Here is a 22,977-nt window from a genome sequence, read left to right as displayed (position 1 = left end):
AGAAGATGAAAACAATACCAGCTACACTATTGCAGCTGGTAAAAATATCTGATGAAAGAGTAAGCAAAAAAAAAAAAAGAGGACAGATATGAGCAGACATTACATGCCACATCTCACTGAGTGCTAAATCTCCACTGTTCTTTGGGTTGTTGGTATATTCATGAGAAAAATAGCCAGGCTTGCCAGATGCGTCACTACTTTGTGCATGTAAACTTTTACTGAAAATACAATTAGAAAAACAATTGCATGGATGAGAGTGACTCAGCATGAATCACTCTGTAAATACATAAGATCAAAACAATATGCAGAAATATCAGCAAATCCTGTGTGAGGATTATAGATTGCTATTGGTTTCACTTGATTTACAGGGTCTGTTGTAGTTAACTTTAAAACTTGTCTTTTGCCTGTACGCTGGCTGTGAGGTTGTGGGTAATAATGACTTTGGACTAGGCTTTCACCCCAGTGTCTAATCCCCTAGGGCCTGTCAGTCTGCTGTCAGCTCGGCTCTGGCTTCTACTGCAGTATGTGCAAGTGGGTGTGTGTGCCAAGCCAATATTGATGTGTATCAGAAGGAGTAGATGTACTGGATACTGGAGTAGTACTGAGGAAAGCTGCACAGACAGATCTCCTAAGCACTTTCGGAGCTGCTTTATAGTACTATATGTCGTTCTACTGTTGTGTGTGCAGCTTGTGGCTCAGTCGGACTTTGAGCACTCTGCTGCGTGTTCATCCGCTTTGCCAACTTTTCAGGTTTTGGCTTTAGGGAATGCCTTGTCTGACTGGTGATTTCCCGACTGGATAATGACAGCTTGTATAGGGAGGGATAACAGAAATCTCTTAAGTGCATCCTCGCAGCCCATCTATAGCTTTGTTGCCAGCAGTGGAGTTAGGAAGATTTTTTAGAGGTTAAATCTCATCTCCCTGCAGAATATTGCAGCCGCATTAGCATATAAATGTGCTCCTTGTGAGATGCATGTTTAATACGAGCGAAATTTAAAAGTATAATCATACACAAAGTGATGATGTGGCAGTGAATGGGACAAACACAAGACAGGGGAGGTGTACTGATGAGCTTTACCACCTGCTTTTTTTGTGCGAACCTTTGCGTGTTTGTGTGTGTGAGACGGCAGATCGTGTACATAAAGTGCGTGAAGAGATAAAGCGAGTGTGTGCGTGCAATTCTGCGCCTGCCTGCCTGCGTGAATGACAGAACAATCAGCGGTGGCCTCAACAGGAGAAATATACACACTATTACTAACCTGCAATCTCACCCCGCTCCCCTCTGCTTTCCCTCCCCCACCCCCCACCTTACCTTACCTGCCTCACCCCTCCTGCGATTCAGAAACCAAAGCAGAAAGACTGGCACCCTCCTGATGGCTTCATCCTGGGCCTGTGGACTTTAATCCTCCTGGTGTTTTTCAAGACCTACGGTATCAAGCATCTCAAACACATCTTCTGAGCCTCCTGTGTTTACACCGCTGGATGTAAAGCTGCAGACCCGTGATATTTGAGGGAAGGAGCGGTTTGTGACAGGCTTATATTCCTGGAAATGAAACCGAATTGTTTGGAATGACATCTGCTGCTTGTTTGGAAACTGAGTGATTCTTGGTGCCTTTTTTTTCCCTCTTTTACTTTGAAATGACCCCAGCTCATAGATGTAAACATTTGTGCTCTGTGTTAAATGTTTTATATAAAAAAAAGGACAACTGCATCACACAGCCATTTTACAAGAATTTTATGGGTTTTGTTTTGCAAAGACTTGAACATTTATTTTTCTTTGTGTGTTTGTGTCAGATGTTCTGTTTTTGTCGAGCCATTCCACAACTGCACTGTTTTCGGTTAAAAATGCACTAAACTGAGTCTGCAGATAAGAATTTAATTTATTTTTGGGAGCGCGTTGCTCTGCATATTTTAGCAGCAGCCTTTTTGTTTAAGTGCTACTCAGAATGTCTGCTCGGTCAGAAAAAGAAATTGTGAAACGAGGGCTGGCTGATTGGCTGTGAGTGGGCTGTAGAGAGATCAGTATTTAATGTCTCTCCTGTCCAGATACATTACACCCTTTGACCGTCATATCACACTTGTGAAGGATAACAATCGTACATAATCCCATCTCTCGTGATGGACCCATCCACTTTCCCCATTCACTAAATTGCCCTCCCTGTGGAAACATCCATTAGCTCCCCAGCCTTGCACTCTGCTGATTGTATTCTGGGTGATGGACAGCCATTTCCCCAGCCATTCTGCGTCCCGTGCTAGGGCAGCGATAAGTGAGTGATAACCTAGTAAGCCACCGGCCGTCCCACACGGGGTAAAAAGAGGAAAACATGCCTCAGCATAGAAGTACTCTCTCCCCTTCTGGTCTTGTATAACCACTCTACATTAGGCTTATTGTTGGAGGGAGGTGAGTGATGCTCGGAGCATATGGATTAAACCCACCCATTGCGTGTCCGCTGCCACTCTTCCTTGCAGCTAAAGTAGAAAATAGATGGAGTTGGAAATGAAACCATATGTTTTGGAATGCAGCTGCTGCGTCAGCCACATTGTACCTTTTCTTATACATTATTTATGCAACACTTCTTATTTCCTTTTCCTTCCCTATTTTCTAGTTCCCGTAATCGTATTCCTCCTGCTCCACCGTCAGAGAGCACAGGAACATTTTTATACCCTGAACTGGAGGATTTTTGATGCCCTGATTAAACATGAAACACTGAATCAAAGGAATAAATTTACATCTTTAACTGCCTGATTTGGTTCTTTTTTTTGAGAAGATATTGAGCTTCCTTAATTACTCTTAAATGGTGTTACAGAGTAATACTATTTAAAGGCACCCGATCTGCTTTTACTGTTCCAAACCTTGAAGGTATGCCTGGCAGAGCTGATAATCTAAGCATATTTATGCCACAAATACATCCTTGAAATCAGTGCTGCTTGAGTTGACTTGCAACCCTGCTCTGTTTTCCTTTTTTCCCTTTACTGGAAACATTTCAAACAACCAGGGAGGTTTTCAAATGCAGTTCTCTTTCACTGAGTATTGTGTTTCAAAAGAAAAGCAACTGGGCCCAAGTCTCCATCTACAATCAGCGTATACCAGGGTGGCAGAGCAGCCCTGAGATGTCCCCGTTTGCCAAAATAAAGCAACTGTGTCTCAGATGGATGCATTTGATCTTAATCCACTTCAAAATGGACTCCACATCCTCTCCATCCCACTTAGGCACTCTGTGGAATTGAATATAGTCAGCCTTTGAGTGTAGCGCTTGACTCTGCTGCTATTATGATTTCCCCAATGCTAATAAAGATCAGTGTCTATCTGCCTTCACACCTCACTTGGTGGGGAGAAACCAGTGACAGGACAATATTGGAGCAGCCATCTCCAAAAAGGCTGAGAGATTTCAGGCTGAAGAGTCGGGCACGGTGCTCTGAATATGTCACACAGGTTCTTCAAAAGACGAGCAGAGTCGGTATTCACCAGTGAGTGCACACCCATCTGCTCATTGTCTTTAGAAGTGGAACAGCGTCGACATTGGCCCCATGTGGCAGCCTGCTAAATTTAATGATTTACACACAAGCACACCAACGCTGTTTGGAGATGGTGTGTCTGACAGGTTGTCCAATTTCCATGGAAACTCCGGATTTCCAGCTGCTTGCCTGTCAGTGAGCCTTTGTGTTGTCAATCATTCCTAGGAATGATAATAGTAATTTTAGCAGTCACAGATTTTCACTCATCTGCAACAAAAACGGGCATAAATCATACTCCATGGTGCTCGCTTACTGTACTTTTGAATTTAAATGGCTTTCTCTCAAACTTTAAGGGAGGAAACAAAATTCAGTGCACAGAGATATTCTCACTATGGCTTACTTTTATAATTGCAGCCCTGTAATAAACACGAACAGCTTTCCAGCTTTTGATCCAGATTGTCATTTTAAATTCATATAAGTTGATTTTACCCCATGTAGAAATTCAGAAAAGTGAAAATTCATGAGCTCGGGGAATAGATGGGTCTCATTATGAATGCTAGGACTGAGATGTAAAGATTTTTGTAACCTTAGAGACCATTTTGGTCTCTCCTAAAATGTCACCTGTGGAAAGACTGTCGCAACAACCAATAGTTTTGTTTTTTTTTATCAAGTAGGAACCAACCACACACACCCAGTATGCCATCACAGTGCGAAGACAAGGAGGAAACGCATTTCGAACACAACCTTCCAGAGCTACACATCAAACTGACCAGAGACCGACCGACTGGGGCAGTAGCTTGAAAGCTGGCCTTGCCATCACATTTAAAAAAAAAATAAATAAATAAATGTGATGGCAGTTTCAAATAATTATACCTATAGACCATTTATAATAACATAAGGCTCATTAAAATGGCCCTTTAGAGCTACAATACCGCTCAGGAAAATTGTGTCATAGTTTCAGAGTAGCTACCAAACTACTCAATTAAATGGATTGATATTTATATATTACCTTTTTACTCAGTTGAGCATTTAAAGCACTTTCTACTGCAAGTCTCATTCACACGCATAGGTGTCAAGCATCGATCCACCACCTTCCAAGTGGCAGATGACTTGCTCTACCACCTGAGCCACATCCGCCCCTTGCTGTGTATCACTTAGGCCCATTGTAGAATAATTGCACAGGTTGTTTTCCAATCCAATTCCAATTTCTTTTGTTTTTTTTAAGAGTTTTTTTGTGTCTCATTGGGGATGTTGGTGTCTTGTTTATACTCTCTTAAGAACATCATCTACACTTAAGCCCTACCCAGTGCTTTTAAATGTGATACCAGTGAGTCATTTACAACAACCAGGTGTGGTGAGAGTGAGAGGCTGTCACAATTGCTAAACTCTGCATTTCATAAACCTACTTTATGCCATGACAAGGAAAACAAATCTAATCATTGCTTTTAGTTGTGTACCAGAAAGTATTGAAAACATCATTCCCTGAACAGCTATTCTAATAATTCACATTAATCAAGTTGGTATGAAGCAGGAAAATACTGTTCGCTCCAGTTTAAATACTATGCTTTTTTCCTGTATTATGCGCTCGTAAATGACTAGATCTGAGTCTTTTAGAGTATTGGTCTAACAAATGAGGTATTTCAGGACATCACCTTGGGCTTTGAGATTTTTTTTCTCCGTTTTTTTCTGAGATTTATTAGAGTACTGTAACTCCAGGCCTTTAAATTTTCTACAGAGCATTTAATTTAGTTTCCCACAGAAGCCTCGTGTTAAACAGTCTTAATTTGCAAAATCCTAAATTGTTTTCTCATCCCTGCTGTAATGTTACATTTTAATATGACTGTTGAAAGAATTTTGTTTACACCAAACACATAAAAACTAAACTTGTCAGAGTAGATTGTATATGCAGGAATCCTTTCGTAGTACCATTTCATTCAACAACATCACAACTGGGAAACAGTTCTACACTGGCTTGAGAACCCATTGTTACCGTAGCATAATAGGACTGCTGTACGTTAAAAGAAAAATTACAGAGCCAGCTGATGGAGGGGGATAAAATTCAGAGATTAAAGTCATTTATCATCCATGCATCCATGCGTCTGTGTGAGGTTGGCTCAACTCATTACCAGCAGACCCTGCTGCTTACTTATGCCTCAAGTAGATAACCTAACAAGGTTATAACCTATACTTCATTATTGGATTTATCAATAAATGCTAATAAAGAACTCTTATTTTAGCCCAGCATCACCGTATTTACCTCCGCCAAGGAAGTAATTATTTGTATCAAAATGATTGATTGCATTGAAATCTTTACCAGAGGGAGGGGCTTGGTCCAACTTGAAGATGATTAGCTTTTGGAATTGATCCAAATCTAGATTCAGATGCAGAACTTTTTAAACTGCTATAACAGCTATAACATAGTGTAGCTACACAAATATGCACAAATATCACATTTAATTTGGGAGATATCGTCTTGATGTTCGCAGTGAATGTCAAGACAGATATCTGGATGAGCAGATATCTTATGTATGATGTGGAGGGATTTGTAGCCCTATATATGTCTATGTAGTCCCTGCTCTTTTATCATGTGCATACAGACTCATTAGCTTCCTCACTAATGAACGTGCATGACATTCTTTAATAACTTTCTTGACTTTTTCCTCGCTAAGTTTTGGCTTTATTGTCTCAGTAGTTTTGAAGGTTTTTTTTTTTTTTTTAAATATAAATTTACGACTTTAATCTCAGAAATTTCTCAAATTATTACCCCCATCCCAGAGCTCCGTAATTTTCTTTTTATTCTGTAACAGCTCTAATACGCATTGTCATACATCAGTAGCCCAACCAAACCAAAAAACTTCAATAGCCCCAAATCCGTTATTTTTAATTTGTCCATTCATCCAGCCTTTTCTGTCGTGTATCTGGGTCGTGTTAATTAGGAATTGATAAATACTGCTGGGATGTACTGAAAAGGATTAGTGGCACATTTTAAGGCCATGACATCCCTGCTGGTTTTCTGTGATATGTTCACTTCAGTTTGAAGTTTCATTGTTGGAATTGTTGCAAATAAAAACAAATCCCGTTTTACATTGTCAGGTGCAGTCTTTATTGTTTTTATACTATAGTTTTTACTAAAACTATTTATAGTTTTTACTAAAACTATAGTCCTGCACAGTTTGTCTTAGAAAAACTGTTCAATCACTATGATGACCAGCTTGTTTGTCGTATTCAAAACATTTAAACCAATTAATCTATCTGTCTGAGGTTTTTAGTATAGACATACAGTAAGAGGAAAACAACAACTGAATTTATAAGTCAGGCTGTTTGCAGTTTAAAGGAAAATCAGGACAGATTTCAACTATTTAAGATGCCATTCACAATTTAAAGCTGCTTCTGTCGGTATTTGTGTGTATGTAATGTTTATACTCATGTATGAAAAATGTTCAAACTACAAGCCCTCATACATATTAGAACGACAATCTTAGTAATGACCTAACTTACTAGTTATAGGACTTCTACACGATGCTTTAAAATCCCCATTTCAGCATAAAAGACTAGTGAATTTAGTTGTTGTTAGGTGGTTGCTCCCTGCGACCCTAATGAGGATAAGTGGAAGAGGATGGATGAAAAGGTGGATGGATGGATAGGTGGTTGCTAGGGGCTCTGTATGCTGTAGGAGGCGTTCACGGACAGACAGAGATGGAGATTTGGTGTATTACAGTAAGACTCCTTAATATGATGTGATTTTCAAAATAGAACTTTTGAAGATCAAAAGCTTGATAGTGTTTACATGCGTGCGTGTCATTCTGTCTGTAAACACAACTGCTTTAAAAGTTTTGAAGGAATTGTGATGAAACTTTGTAGGCATTTACAGTGCTGTCATGTTACGGATCACTTAAAATGTACGTTACATACATCAAGGTTTTTGAGGCCAGCTTAATGATTTACTGGTCAAAAATTAACAAAAATCCTTAAAAATTAGAAATCAAGTGTGAGGTGTATTTCCAGCAAACATAAAATACCTTATAAAGATTTAAAATGTAATTGCTCAATTGACCTTTGATCTGTCCTTTAAGACTGATCTACAGTTCAAAGTGATAATAATGCCATGCAGAGCTATTTAAACATATGTTTCTTACTGCCATTATTCGTAGTGACAACATACAGGTATATAGGGGAATGATATATGGGGATTCTAAATATCACATTGCAGTTTGCATGAAAATATCCAAATAATGTCCTATATAATGACCTCTGATCCCACTGTCACATTTCAGATCTGCCTTTCTTTCAAGTTGACCCCATAACGTGTTATTTTTACTGCACTACAAACAATAAATTTTACACCCACTCCATTTTAAAGTACATTTAAAAGGAACAAATAAAATTAAATAAATATATCCACAATTTAATAGGATTCCTTTAAAAGTAGATCCTGCCCAGAGAGAAAGCTGCCTTGGCAGAGGTTTGCACTCTCAGGGCGCTTCTTGTTCTATATGATATAAAAAATCTAAAAGCCTGCATATCCTGTTTAGTGACAAAACAACTGTATAACATCTGACTTCAGATGAAGATTTTTAATTACAGTTCTGTTATGTTAATATTTCTGAGTATTAGAGAATGCAATGAGCTTTTTATCATCCCAATATGAATTAAGCAGATTTTATTGATCTGGTAAAAGCTCCACAGTCTAATAACTAAATTGTCCTTTTACTGCATATTTCAATTCCCTTTTCTTTGTCAGCTTGATTTATATTCCTCATCTTCTATGAGATGGCAGTACAGTGCAATTTTCAAACACAAAAAAATGCTCCCACACTCAGTTATGAACATGGTCAAGAATCTATTTGTAGCTCTGGGGAGTAATGAGAGAGCCTTGTAGCTAGTCCCGTGTTTCATTATTATTTCAGTATGACACAGCCTGATGTCACAACCAGACAGGAAGAACAAGATTGAAAAGTGAAAATGGCAGCTGCCGTCACTCAAGGGTGAAGGTGAATCACTGACTCTCTCGCCTCCACACAGCCTACATACATCATCTTCCCCTCCTGGTCACTGCTGAACACAAGTACCAAAAATAGTTTCCATTTTTTCCCCTGCATTTACAGCACTTAGTTTACAACAAAGCTACCGATAAATGGTGCTTTACTGAGTTTTCAAACGATTAGTCAACTGGTCAACATAAAACTAACAACAGATTTTACAGACAACAAGATTGATACCATTCATGCTTATACAGGGGGAGTGAGGATACTGTTAAGACTTGCGTCTGTATGTTTCGTTTGACTACCACAAAACAAATAGTAGCGCAGATGGCTTTTATTATTATTATTTTCTTTTTACATTTGACTTTCAGCTTGTGCTACGCTAACCGGCTACAGCCACGAGAGAGGTAACAGTCTTTTCATCTAACTTTCTGCAAGAAAGGGAATAATCAGATCTTCCAAAGTGTCAAACTATTTAAGTTATTTATGAAGCAAAGATATCAAAAATACCACTGGTGGAGATTTGCTTCTTTCTCAGGATTTTATCGCTGTTTGATAAAAATCTTCAGATTTTGGACAATCAGGAAATATCACGGTAGCCTGGGTAATTTAGATGAGCATTTTTCACTGTTTTCTTGCATTTTCTAAACCAAAGCGATCTTCTATAATGGAAAGAGTGAGTATTTGCAAACCTACACAGCATGATTTGTTTAATTAGGCGAAAAAAATAAAAATATTCAACTAATTACCATATTGCTAACAGACACAAATAACACTGTCATTGATGGATGAGTGAACATCTCTCCAGAAAAGAAAAAAAACATCCAGATTCTCGCTGCAGTACAAAGTTAGAAGCACTCTCAGCCTGGCAGCAGACCCTGCAGCAGCTGTTCATGATGTATGAGAAGCAGTTGTGTCTTTGTCTCCGCCGAGGAAATGTAATGTGAAACATGCCCTCATGGTGCGAGCACCCATGTATCTGACCCACAGCATCTCTGCTCTCATTACTCACATTACAGAGATGAGAGTAAAATCAATAGGGACTTAGCACCAGGATGTATCATTAAGATAACCCCACGTCTCATTGCTTTATCCTGATCGATGCCAGATTCTTATTCATGGATCAAGAAAGGAGGGATGGAAAATCAAGAGCAGGAATCTACATGTACTATATATTGTATTAAACAAGAGGAGAGTGTATATGTATGTAAATGAGAACAAGAGAGTGACACATTACATACTCACCAGTTTAATTTAAAAAAAAAAAAAAAGTAAAAAGAAAACCCAGCATTCATTGAAACGGTGTAATTCTCCTTCTTGTTGATATGGGCTTTCAGACCTGGCAGCAGATACACAGTTGGATGGATAGCTGCTCCTGCATCCCTGTCCTCGATCCTAATTTCCTACCTGTCTTGTGTGACATGGTTGTGCATTTACACCCAGCTGGTAGCTATATGATCTCACTATTAACTGGTGACAGGAGCCAACAAAGCCTTATGATACATACATCTGGCACCAGAGGAGGTGCACACACACACATACGCACAGGATAAAACCTACCACTACACGCTTGTCATTCAGCCAGACTGTGCGACATCGGGACATTTGAGTTAGGGTGAGCTCATAATGCACACATCTGAAAGGCAGCCTAAATGAGTCAGGGAAGTGATTTATAAAAACGCTTTGAAGGTGTCTGAGCCTTTGTTGTGTGACATGGGAGGTCTAACAAATCTCATTCAACTTGACCTCCCCAATCTTTGAAAAATGCAGAGCAATATCACACCTGAACAGTGACTGTTCGCACTTTCAAATAGCCAAATTTAACTCGAGCTACACCATTATTTGTATTCACCTTGCACTGCCTCCAGTAGCAAGATTTCAAAACATTCTAATGGTATTTTTCTTTCCACGAATCCTTCAGCGAATCCTGCACAGATCCACGATTCAACAGTGACTTTGTTGATAGACCAGACTCAAGTTTATATCCCCTGTGATCCCTCTAGTAAAGATATGCATACACACACACATATACACGACGAGCTAGAGAGTCCACAGTAAGACATTGCAAGCATGCATCATGAGCAGAGTGTGTAATGATGTTGCCTTCTTGTATTACCTCACTTTACAAGGCTTTCAGTGAGGATTGTTCAAGTTTGAATTGGTTCACCACAGTAAACAAAACACTGCTGGAGCTGCATCTGTTTTCATCTGTAATGACTAATTTTCCTTCATGTTTTATTCGTTGTTTCAAGGGTGCCGCACCCCCTGAATGCAAATCTTTACAGTCCTTACACAAATTTCTAAAGCATTTTCTTTAACCCCACAAAAGTCACGTCTTCAGCGGAGCTGCAGTGACTGTCCCCTCAAGCGTCCGGTTGGCTGGGAGAGGCGGGGGGCTCCAGTCCGGCTGGTAGAAATGGATGTCAAATGTCCGTGCCCAGTTGGCGAAGACGCGCTTCTCTGTTATAAAGCGGTGGTGACTGCCCCGTCGCCCACGCTCATGAGAAATGTACATAGCGCACTCATCTGGGCCACGTGGCTCATAGTAGTGATAGGGGACAGAGTGGTTCTGAGGCTCCCTGCAGTGATGGAAAGAGAGAGGGAGAGGGAAGAGACTGTTGACATTTAAAACCACTTTAATGAGTCACAGAGGTTCATGTGACACCAGAATGCATTTTTCATTTCAAGGTGAGGGAGAGAGACTGATCTGCATTCATTTGTTTGAGGTTTGCACGGCCCACACAGCTAAATGTAACTAGTTTTTATGAATTTTTAAATGCCATCTGCTGCTGAAGAGTGAGCGGAAAAGCCAAGAAAAGAAAAAAAGCTAAAAGCAGCAGCTCTGTTTGAACATGAATAATAAGTCTCTTGTGCTTGGTTTAAGTTCATGGCACTTCATATATCAACATTTCATTCAAATCCAACTGAGTTCAGTTTTATTTATCATTCAACAGACATTGCAGGGCACCTGGGATTACTTTGTAAAGTAAAGACATTGCAGTTGTATAGACAGAAACCCGGCAAGGATCCAGTTGGCGACAGTGGGGGAGTGAGCTCCCATTTAATAGGCAGAACAAAGTGATGGGAGGGCAGCTGTTTCGCTCATCACTTGAGATTAGTGTAAAGAGAGAAAAGACGTACAATGAGATTCACTACAATAAATGCGCTTTAAAGTGCTTTAAAAGATTGAAGTGAAAAATATAGAAGCGTGACTGAAAAAAATACGCTTTTTGCCACAATTTAGCAGAGATAAGTTATTTTCTCAGTTTTGAATTACAAGTGTAAATTTTGAGATAACAATCCAACATTTTGACTTGTGGATGGACGGGGTTGACTTCAGTGTACAGTGGCCCGGAGCAAAAATGCTGTAAAAGCACTCAAAACACTACAGAAGTTGAACAAAACACTGTCTAAATAAAAAAAAAAAACCCTACAGAAAACACAACAGCAGTGTTTCTGGGGACACAATAACATGACAGAACACCCAGTGAAGTGACAGAAACCAGAACATGTGAAAGACTGCGCTGAGACACATTTAAAAGCAGCAGAGTATTTGTTGTAAATGTAAATTCTTATAATACCTTAAATACATGTTTGCTATTAGCTGTTTACTGTTAGCTTGTCACTTCTGCAACTGTTGCATCCAATCATCGTCTCCCCCAAAAACACTTCTGTTGTGTTTTGTGTGCTTTTGCAGCACTTTTGTATTTGCTGGTGTTTTCTTACATTGCAGGTTGTTTCACTGGTTGCAAAAAAGAAGTTTCATGGTACATAAGGCTGATCACAGCCTGCACAAAGTAACACCTACTGGCGCTTGCAATATAAATTACTACGTGATTTAGTAGGTAATTCTTTTCCCCACCTGCACTGTTACAAACAATCTTAGGTGTCTTCAACTTGCCAAAATCCCACACTGTCCTGGTTGTGGCCAAAATGATTCTACTATAGAACCAGGTAGAAATAAATGTTACAGTGTTAGAATATTACAAGGTTACACTTTCCCCTCCACTCTTTACACAAACTTTAGCATAGAATGTCTTTGATTTCTCAGACAGATTAACCACTTCCTTCAATTGATTTTTGTTTAAGCTGTCATAGCACAAGAAGGTCTGAAGGTCATAGGACCAGTCTGTCTCAAAGCTGGCAAAGAGAGGCAGACAAACATTCATGCTCATATTCACACCAATTTAGAAAGAATATAGAATTGCTAACTTAACTTGCGCATCTTTGGACTGTGGGAGGAGCTGGAGCATCTAGAAAGAACATCTATGTCTTTCTTTTTTAAAAGTAGAAGTACACAACACCATACATGCCCAAAATATGTTGAAACTTGCATGTTCTGTTTCTTAGTAAACAGCATTACAGCCTTCTGGTTTGAGGCTTTGCACAACATTGTAGACCCCGAATGCTCTGAAGTGTCGGATGTACTTGAGGTCAGGGCGAATTCTTTCTTTAACAGGCTAGTAAAATATTTCTTTATACACAAGGGCATTGTAAGCTTGAACAAAGAGTGAGCCAAACAAACTGCTCTCACAAAGCTGACAACATATTATTGTGTTATAACAGTGTAGCAAATACTCTGCACCGTATTCTGTTTCTAAAATTGGAAAACTCAGCCTTAATGGTGTTAATGATTTTTCAGCTTAATTTTCCTTTGCAGATTAACTGCACAGATTTTCATTTAAATTAAATTAGATGGTGAAGAAAGTAGACTTCCTGTTTGTGTATTTCAAACAATTTTCATTTCTGAATTTTGCCCAGTGTTAAATCACTTCTTCACACACATCTGTCATAATAGCTGAGATTCTGCTGAAATATTAATGAGGCATTTTAGCATTTTCACCTACGCCAGTCATCACGTCCATAGAGCAATTTATCTTCATATATTAATCATTATGCCATTAGATTTTTTCCACATCTGCCCATTTTTCTATTCAGTGTGAGCTCAAATCAAATTTGAGTCTTGGACTTGTATGCATTTCTGACCGTGATACATTTTAAATGTGAGTTTGTAAGATATTGCAACTGCTGAGCAAATGATAGCGCTGGTTTACATCACTCGAAATGCTTTAATAGCATGAAAAGACAAGGGTGCTGGCTTTGTTAGTTCTGTTTCAGTTAAAAAACTGCAACAGTAAAATGAAAATTTTCAACTGTATTATATAATTTTTTTGTAAGATCAGGAAAATAATTAGTTCTGAACCCCTTCTGCTTTTATAATCTCAGTGGCAGATGTATCCTTTTAATTTTTTTTGTTTCCAGTTGTCTTGCACAACACTGAAACTTTTGTGTAACAGAAGTTGTTCAGCGTTGTCATGAACAACATTGTCATGAAAGCCTAACAGGGAGGGTTTCATATTGTTCCCCAGCTTCTCTGCACATGCTGGGAGTGCAATAAAAACTGTGAGTTCTAAAAACACCTTAAAATGTGGGGAAATGTACTTCACCACTATGATCAATCATTTATTAAAAAAAAAAAAACAAACAAAAAAAATACTTTTAGAAATCTGGCCACTGTGTAAAAATCACAAGCCCCAAAATTGACTTACATTTTTTTTAAGAATCAATTTGTTTTTAGAAAGAAGTGTTCCTTTGGGGAAAAAAAGGAAAGGTGGGCATTTTAAAAGCAGTCCATAAACAGCATGTAGCAGCAATTTAACAAAGTAAAAAAAAAATTCCCCTGCATCTTACGACTGAAAAAAGTTATATAACAGAAAAGGCAGCACTGAAGGAATAGTAAGGAATATTTTAATATTACAATTCATGCATTATTTATATTTGTTAGTTATTTATTAATGCTTTAGCGTTATATATTTATACACACACTTGAATGTCAATAAAGTGAATCTGACATGGCATTTGAGGTACACTTTTAAATTCTCAGTAGCATCGCATTCAGTAAAAATCGACTGACTGCAGTCATGATGTAAACTAAGAGACACGCTAAATATTGGCTTAGGCCAATGATTGCTCAAAGAAATGAAACAGCAGCACACCCTCGTCGTTATTGTCTATATTGAATTTGTGCTAAAACCCAAAATAAAAAAAATATTCTTTAAGCAATCACAGCCAAGGACAAAGATATACAGAACATTTTACAGTTTGTTCTTTTTTATTGAGAAATCTAATAAGATTTGTTCCCTGTTCAATAAAATCCCCCAATTAAAGCACAGGCTGAGACCAATGAGACGTGAGCTGTAATTCAAACCATTAAACTCTGCTAACAAGGCTGGTTAATTTGGTTGCCAGAATCAAGAGGGATTCACAAACTGCTGCATAACCCATACAGGGAGTGCAGAATTATTAGGCAAGTTGTATTTTTGAGGAATAATTTTATTATTGAACAACAACCAAAAAACTCATTAATATCAAAGCTGAATGTTCTTGGAAGTAGTTTTTAGTTTGTTTTTAGTTTTAGCTATTTTAGGGGGATATCTGTGTGTGCAGGTGACTATTACTGTGCATAATTATTAGGCAACTTAACAAAAAACAAATATATACCCATTTCAATCATTTATTTTTACCAGTGAAACCAATATAACATCTCCACATTCACAAATATACATTTCTGACATTCAAAAACAAAACAAAAACAAATCAGCGACCAATATAGCCACCTTTCTTTGCAAGGACACTCAAAAGCCTGCCATCCATGGATTCTGTCAGTGTTTTGATCTGTTCACCATCAACATTGCGTGCAGCAGCAACCACAGCCTCCCAGACACTGTTCAGAGAGGTGTACTGTTTTCCCTCCTTGTAAATCTCACATTTGATGATGGACCACAGGTTCTCAATGGGGTTCAGATCAGGTGAACAAGGTGGCCATGTCATTAGTTTTTCTTCTTTTATACCCTTTCTTGCCAGCCACGCTGTGGAGTACTTGGATGCATGTGATGGAGCATTGTCCTGCATGAAAATCATGTTTTTCTTGAAGGATGCAGACTTCTTCCTGTACCACTGCTTGAAGAAGGTGTCTTCCAGAAACTGGCAGTAGGACTGGGAGTTGAGCTTGACTCCATCCTCAACCCGAAAAGGCCCCACAAGCTCATCTTTGATGATACCAGCCCAAACCAGTACTCCACCTCCACCTTGCTGGCGTCTGAGTCGGACTGGAGCTCTCTGCCCTTTACCAATCCAGCCACGGGCCCATCCATCTGGCCCATCAAGACTCACTCTCATTTCATCAGTCCATAAAACCTTAGAAAAACCAGTCTTGAGATATTTCTTGGCCCAGTCTTGACGTTTCAGCTTGTGTGTCTTGTTCAGTGGTGGTCGTCTTTCAGCCTTTCTTACCTTGGCCATGTCTCTGAGTATTGCACACCTTGTGCTTTTGGGCACTCCAGTGATGTTGCAGCTCTGAAATATGGCCAAACTGGTGGCAAGTGGCATCTTGGCAGCTGCACGCTTGACTTTTCTCAGTTCATGGGCAGTTATTTTGCGCCTCGGTTTTTCATTCATTCATTCATTCATTTATTTATTCATTTTCAGGCACAACAAATACCTATATTGAACATAAAATACACAAAACAAAAAACAAAACTTGCCTGAAAAAGGAGTGGGACGAAGAAAACTTATTAAATCCCACCCCTATACTCACTCATCAACAAAAAAAACCAATAAACTTCCCGCAGCTACGCCCATCATTGCATACAGACCCATCAACAGCCCCGGGCAGATACAAGCATCTAAGCGGCAGCTCGCAACCAACAATTAGAGCCTTCATAACTGAATACAGAATATATAAATTATAAATTGCATTACCACAGGTAACAGGCAGTAATAACTACAAGTAACAGACACACATACATATACATACATATATATCTACACACACAAGTACATATATGTACATACATACGCACACTTTATTTTTTATTTTTTATTTTGGAATCCATACCAGCAATGGTAAGAGGACAGACATTACAGAGCACACTAAAACCCATCATTGCGTATACTGTGACCAGACCAACTGTTTGTAGAGAAATTTAAATCTATGAATATTTTTGCATTGTTTCAATTGTAAACTCAGACTGTTCCAGATTTTCACACCACATACAGACACACAAAAGCCTTTACGGGTTGTTCGAGTTCTGGGTAATTTGAATTCTCCAAAGCCTCTCACATTATAAACCTTTTCTCGAATTTCAAATCTAGTTTGTAAATTTGCCGGTAAAAGTTTAGTAAAAGCTTTATACAAAATTATGGATGTATTGTAATTAACCAGATCCTGGAATTTAAGTAATTTTCCACACGCTTCTTGCGACCCTGTTGACTATTTTGAATGAAACGCTTGATTGTTCGATGATCACGCTTCAGAAGCTTTGCAATTTTGAGACTGCTGCATCCCTCTGCAAGATATCTCACTATTTTTGACTTTTCTGAGCCTGTCAAGTCCTTCTTTTGACCCACCATGCCAAAGGAAAGGACGTTGCCTAATAATTATGCACACCTGATATAGGGTGTTGATGTCATTAGACCACACCCCTTCTCATTACAGAGATGCACATCACCTAATATGCTTAATTGGTAGTAGGCTTTCGAGCCTATACAGCTTGGAGTAAGACAACATGCATGAAGAGGATGATGTGGACAAAATACTCATTTGCCTAATAATTCTGCACTCCCTGTAGTTCATTTCTCCTATAGAGGACCATCAGGATGAGAGCGCTTCTCTGAAAGTTCCCTGTACTGTGAATCTACAGTATTGATGCATTGATACACTTTTTTTAACATCTAATTTGGCTTGCATCTGTTGCATTTGCTAGAATTAATTTACTTCTTTCTATTAATGAATGAATTATTTAATAATTTTGCTGCAACGAAGAAAAATCTCAAAGTTGGAATAATTTATATGCTTCTTTACTATTTTAATTGCATAATTAGCCCTTAATAGGCTAATTAACTTAATTAATTAAAAATGCAATTACACAAAGTTTAACCTTTTTACATCCTTTCATCTTATGAAAAGTCAACACATCATAGAACAATGCTGTAATGTTCCTTATCACAGCGGTCCCCAACACCCGGGCCTCGGACCGGTACTGGTCCGTGAGTCGTTTGGTACTGGGCGCGAGAGTTGAGGCTCAGGTGTGAAATGTATGGCTTTCAGGGTTTTCAGCGTTATTTTGTTATCGTTTTTATCGTTAACTCGGTTTTCCTGGGTCTTTTCACGTGTGTTATGAATAAATCTTCTTTTTTTCGGCACCGGTACTAGTTTTATTTTCTTGTATTTATCCGCGACACCCTAAAGGCCGGTCCGTGAAAATATTGTCGGGCATAAACCGGTCCGTGGCGCAAAAAAGGTTAGGGACCGCTGCCTTATCAACAGAGGTGTGGACTCGAGTCACATGACTTGGACTCGAGTCAGACTCGAGTCATTAATTTTATGACTTTAGACTTGACTTGAAAAAATGTTCTAAGACTTGTGACTTGACTTGGACTTTTACACCAATGACCTGGGACTTGAATTGGACTTGAACCGGTTTACTTGAAAAGACTTGATATTTTACCCCAAATATAAAATTTAACATGCATATTATATAGAGATTGAAAATGTGACGTCATTCAGGGGTAAAACCGCAAAGGATTCTGGGAACTCGTGGCAAGAGGTACTAGCGCACGCAGGCTTTCAATTAAAATCAGTCACACAGCGATAAAAAGAAACACAAAAATGTCAAGAAGCTGTTGTATTATTAACTGCAATAGCCGGTCGCATGACAGCCACGGGAAGCCGACGGGTAAAGAGATCGGTTGTTATCGGATTACGTCGTTGAAGAGAAATTGTTCGAGCCATGTTTCCGAAGTAACAAAGACGCGACGGATGGCCTGGATTGCAGCCATTCAAAGACCAAATATAACGTCCCAGAACACTCCAGCTCACAGGTTAGTCTGCTCCAAGCATTTCCACAAAGGTCAGAGTTTTGTAGTAGTTAATACGTCATTTTCATAACATAATTAGTGATATAGGTTACAAGCAAGTCTGGCGCTGAACAGAAATGGTCGCGCTATGCTCCTTTGTTTATTGTGCATAAATAGTGAATTGTCCTGACACAATATTGCGTTTCGCTTCTGTTATTATGGTACATTGACAAAAACATATACTTTTATTCACAGGATAAAACAGTTGTTTTGTATCACTAATTGCCCAGTACGATTACAACATACAGTACTATTGTCACTGCTACATTTCTGTGATGGGTACCAGAAATTATTTCCACTACTAATTAATTATCGTTGAGCTCAAAGGTCCTATTAATAAACGGTTAACGAATGTGTATTTATGAAGACAATTTGTGAGACTGGTAAACTTATGATACGTACGATGGTCTTTCGTTCTACACGGTGCATTTCAAGGTCCTGCACCCATCCGTCGGTAAACTGTACCTGGGCTTGTTGCAGTGACCTGAAGTTACTAAACTTTCATGAGTGTATGCGCTCACTCCAACAACCGTATGATTATAAATATGCATATAAATATGCTACAATGAGATAGCTGACTTCATCTAACTAGCAAATGTTGTCCAGGCTACGTTGGTGATACAGTTTTTTTTAATGTGTATGATATTTTTTGTCATGCGATTTTAAAGCTGGTCCTACAACCACATCCAAGAATAACATGCAGCGTATCTCAGAACCGTCGGTGAAAATTATCCTTGGAGCTAAGTTTAATTGAGCTGCATTTTAAAGAGGTGCAATTTCACAATTTGTGTATATTTTCTAAGTTCACTATTTTGTCATGTGTTGAGAAAAACACAGATTTAAAAATTACATGGTCTAATATTTACATTTAGCATATAACTGCAACATTCTTTTTTCGTTTTTTTTTTTTTTAAAGACTCGAAAGGACTTGAAATTCAAAATTTCAGACTTGTGACTTTACTCGGACTTTTACACCAGTGACTTGAGACTCGACTCTGACTTGCCTGACATTACTTGAGACTTGACTTGAGACTTGAGGATAAAGACTTGAGACTTACTTGAGACTTGCAAAACAATGACTTGGTCCCACCTCTGCTTATCAACAATAACAAACAATGTTGTTAAACACTGTTTAAAAGAGTCCCCGATTTTCTTTAATTGGAACTTTCAAGAAGAGCGATTTAAAAACGTAAAGTCTGAATCTTATCTGCTTCAGGCTAAAATTTTATTCTAAACTACTGCACTGAATCGAGATTGCTGTCTGACAGCAGAAACAGTCAGATGCTGCATTTTAGTGACACCGGCACTATCTGCCACTTTGCTAGGTTAACCTCTTTAGCTGCTTATTAACACAAATATCTAAAAAGCAAATCACATGGCAGAAACTCAATGAAATTAGGCATGTAGACATGGTCAAGAGGAGAATGCAAAGACTGCTTTGAGCTGATAGTAAGGGAGCAGTAACTGAACTCCTTACAACCAAAGTATGCAGAAGAGCATCTCTGAATGCACCACACATCAAACCTTGAAGCCGATGGGCTACAGCAGCGAAAGCCCACAGTGGGTGCCAATCCTGCCTGCTGATAAGAATAACCCGAGGCTACAGCTCATATGAGCTCACCAAAACTGAATGACAGAAGACTGAAAAAATGTTGCCTCGATTTCTTGATTTTTGGATGGTAGGGTCAAATGTGGCATAAACAACATGAAAGAACAGACACATCCTGCCTTGTACTCTCAGTGATGGTGATGGTGAGGTGGTGTAATGTTATGGTGGATCTTTTCTCTCCATAGTTTGTGCCTCTTGGTACCAAGTGAGCATTGTTTAAATGGCACGGGCTACGTGAGTATTGTTGGGATAGTCATCCCGTTATGACCACGGTGTTACCATGGCTGCTTCCAGCAGGATATTTGAGTTTGAGCTGAAATCAACTCAGACTGGTTTCTTTAAAATGGCAGTGAGTTCACTGCACTCAAATGGCATCTATAGTCACTAAATCTCACTCCAATAGAGCACCTGTGGGATGTAGTGGATGTGGGAGATTCTCATCATGGATATACGGCTGACAAATCTGCTGATGCTGTGTGATGCTGTCATGTCAATATCTCAGAGGAACCGTGTTGAGTCTATGCCCAAAGAAAAAGCCAGTTCTGAAGAAAGAAAAGCAAGTGTTTAGTCAGTATATACTGAAAGTACACGGTCCTCATAAGATGGCAATATATAGTTCTGCTTGTCAACAAAATGACTTCTTATCATCTAATCAGCATTATAGTACATGCATTAACCTGACCTAACAAAAAGCATCTCTCAAACAGAAATCACTCTGGTAAAATATGCCTGCCTTCAGGATACACATGAGGCATTATCCCTCATGCACGCATGTTCCAGTTCATCGCTGGGTGCTCTTGTATTTGCATACTGAATAATACAGAACATGTGGAGGACAAAAACATTCGGATTTTAAATGCAATAAAGCAATGCAGCTTTTCAGTTGTCTGTATTCAGAGTTCACGACCAATGTGTGCTTTCCCAGCCTCGGGACCAGATAATCCATTGTGTGTCGGTCAATTATTGGATATTTTTATTGATGCCACACTGCAGCGAATGAAAAAGTAAAAAGCTTGTTGTGGGGATATTGAATGGTGCAGAAAACAAACCAAATGTATCAGCACAAAAAGGTAGACAAAGCCAGAAAAAGCAAAGGGAGGCATGACTCAAGCTTTAATGCAATAGCAGGGAATTTGACCAGTGAAAGGATTTTCACTAATACAAAATTAGTGAAAATCCTTTCACTGTCGTTTTTCCCCCATCTGAAATTGTACATTGTATTTGGATGATTAGTATAAATCTAACACCTCTGTTAACAGGCACTGGCTCTATAATAATGTTTCTGAAACAGAAGAAAACCCAGGACTCTGTCTTTTCTTTCAACATTATGAATACTTGTCAGTTTACTGAATTATTATGTACTAATACACAAGCAATTTAAGTATTCCAAAACCCTCTCCAGCCACACTGAAATTTCATTTTCAGCTGTCTTAATATATTTAGTTTTAATCTTTCTTATCAGGCGGCTGTGCTGCTATGAATTCATATTTGAAGTTACTGCATTTATGGCTCTCCTTTAAAAAAAATCTCAATGATGGTGCTTGCTGGTGGAGCTGGTGATGATCTTTGACTTTCAGCTCCACTGTCTCACCTGCAGAAGTCAGGCGCCACCATGCCATAGACATTGATCCTATCACACAGCTCCAGGGCGATGGTCATAGTGAACCAGCCGGTGCTCAGCCAGGTCTTCGATATTTTCCTGCAGAGGAAAGGAGGAGGATGTAGGGGGTGAAAGAAGATAGTTAGATGGATTTAATGCATGGGAGACCACAAGGATGAAAACTGAAAAACTTGGATAGATCATTAGAAAATCTCACATTGGCGTATTAGGGCAGAATAAAGATCTCTCTAAATCCTGAGGTCGATATTCCTGGCTGCAAGATCATTCAAGTTCCCCCACAGCTTCATTAAAATACAAATCCATCTTATGCATCGACTGGTACAAATGAACCCTGTCAAATAATCAAATCCTTAATCAGAAAAGAGCCTTGCTCTGCATGAAGTGTCGATAGTTGGATGACATACCTTCAGCATGCAGAACGATCTGCCTGCTTTCAGGAAGAAAAGAGCTGACCGCTAATCAGACATGATGTTATGAAAAAAACTAAATGAAATATTAACATTGTACTTAAAAAAATCTAAATGTGCTCCAACATGTACTCCATCACAGGACTGGAAAAAAAAAATGCTGCCTTACTATCATACTTTTTAAAATAATTCCTTGTTGGTTTTGTGTAGATTTGATGGTCTCCAGTGTACTGAAACTCGCAACACTTCTAGAGGTCAATGAAAACCTTTAAGTTACACCTGAAGATGAAATGAAAATAAGCTTAATAATTTTGGTTCAATTTTCAAATGAAGTTTACAATATCGCTGCACTGACATGTTTATAGAGCAGTGCTTTTCATTTAGATTCTAGTATAAAAGCACAGCAGATCTTTGGAAATGACCTTTGGATGCTGATTAAATAAATTCATTCAAACAAAAATATCCCAACAGAGCATGAAGCCCAGCTACTTTGGTGAACCTTCGACTAGAGGTCTGCATTCCCGCGGCTGTCCCGCGGGAGCCGCGGGACCCGACCAGATTTCTTGCGGCGCGGGAATAAATTTCCAAATAAAATGCGGTAGCGGTCGGTAACTCTGGTGTAATTTGAACGGGAGCGGGCGGTCTGAAAATATAGCGTGCCCGACATTTTTTCGGAACAGCATATCTGTGATTTCCTCATTCTAATTGAGCACTGGTACAGCCAGTGCTCACGCCTGTTACATGCACTGAGCGCATGGATCAGTGCTTTTTGCACGTGCATTTTACTTGCACAGTCTGTGACTCTGTGCGCGCATCACCTGCATCAGAGCGCGCTTTACCAACATGGCAGAGCAAACTGAAGATGCAATTTCCTTGAAGGACGTTCAGCTGGGATTAGACAACGGTCAGTTTACTTTAAGGAAACCCACATCAGGCAAGTCTGATGTATGGGAGTCTTTTTCATGCGTCATAGACGCAAATGGA

The 22,977-nt window shown here is 39.1% G+C and overlaps 2 protein-coding genes across 3 annotated transcripts in view; one reads left to right on the top strand and one right to left on the bottom strand.

Annotated features, from left to right (window-relative positions):
- pigk (phosphatidylinositol glycan anchor biosynthesis, class K) overlaps positions 1-6,545 on the top strand; it is a 38,301-nt gene extending 31,756 nt beyond the window's left edge. Inside the window, exon 11 of the mRNA XM_082514317.1 lies at positions 1,343-6,545. Within this exon, the coding sequence (XP_082370443.1) occupies positions 1,343-1,459 (117 nt within the window). The 3' untranslated portion in view covers positions 1,460-6,545. The remainder of the gene's footprint in view (positions 1-1,342) is intronic.
- A 2,588-nt stretch (positions 6,546-9,133) lies between these two features.
- st6galnac5a (ST6 (alpha-N-acetyl-neuraminyl-2,3-beta-galactosyl-1,3)-N-acetylgalactosaminide alpha-2,6-sialyltransferase 5a) overlaps positions 9,134-22,977 on the bottom strand; it is a 68,082-nt gene continuing 54,238 nt past the window's right edge. Inside the window, exons 4-5 of one of the 2 annotated variants that reach the window (XM_082514832.1) lie at positions 21,557-21,664; positions 9,134-11,017 (exon numbers count right to left, since the gene is read on the bottom strand). In XM_082514832.1, coding sequence (XP_082370958.1) covers positions 10,768-11,017; positions 21,557-21,664 — 358 coding nt within the window. In that variant the 3' untranslated portion in view covers positions 9,134-10,767. Of the gene's footprint in view, positions 11,018-18,603; positions 20,508-21,556; positions 21,665-22,977 lie in introns of those variants that run through there. The other variant, XM_082514833.1, reaches the window with a different exon arrangement.

Source organism: Aulonocara stuartgranti (genome assembly GCF_965226115.1).
Source record: "Aulonocara stuartgranti genome assembly, chromosome: 18".
Taxonomy (NCBI): domain Eukaryota; kingdom Metazoa; phylum Chordata; class Actinopteri; order Cichliformes; family Cichlidae; genus Aulonocara; species Aulonocara stuartgranti.
The sequence above is the reverse complement of the archived record's forward strand: the minus strand, read 5'-3'. Positions and strand labels throughout refer to the sequence as shown.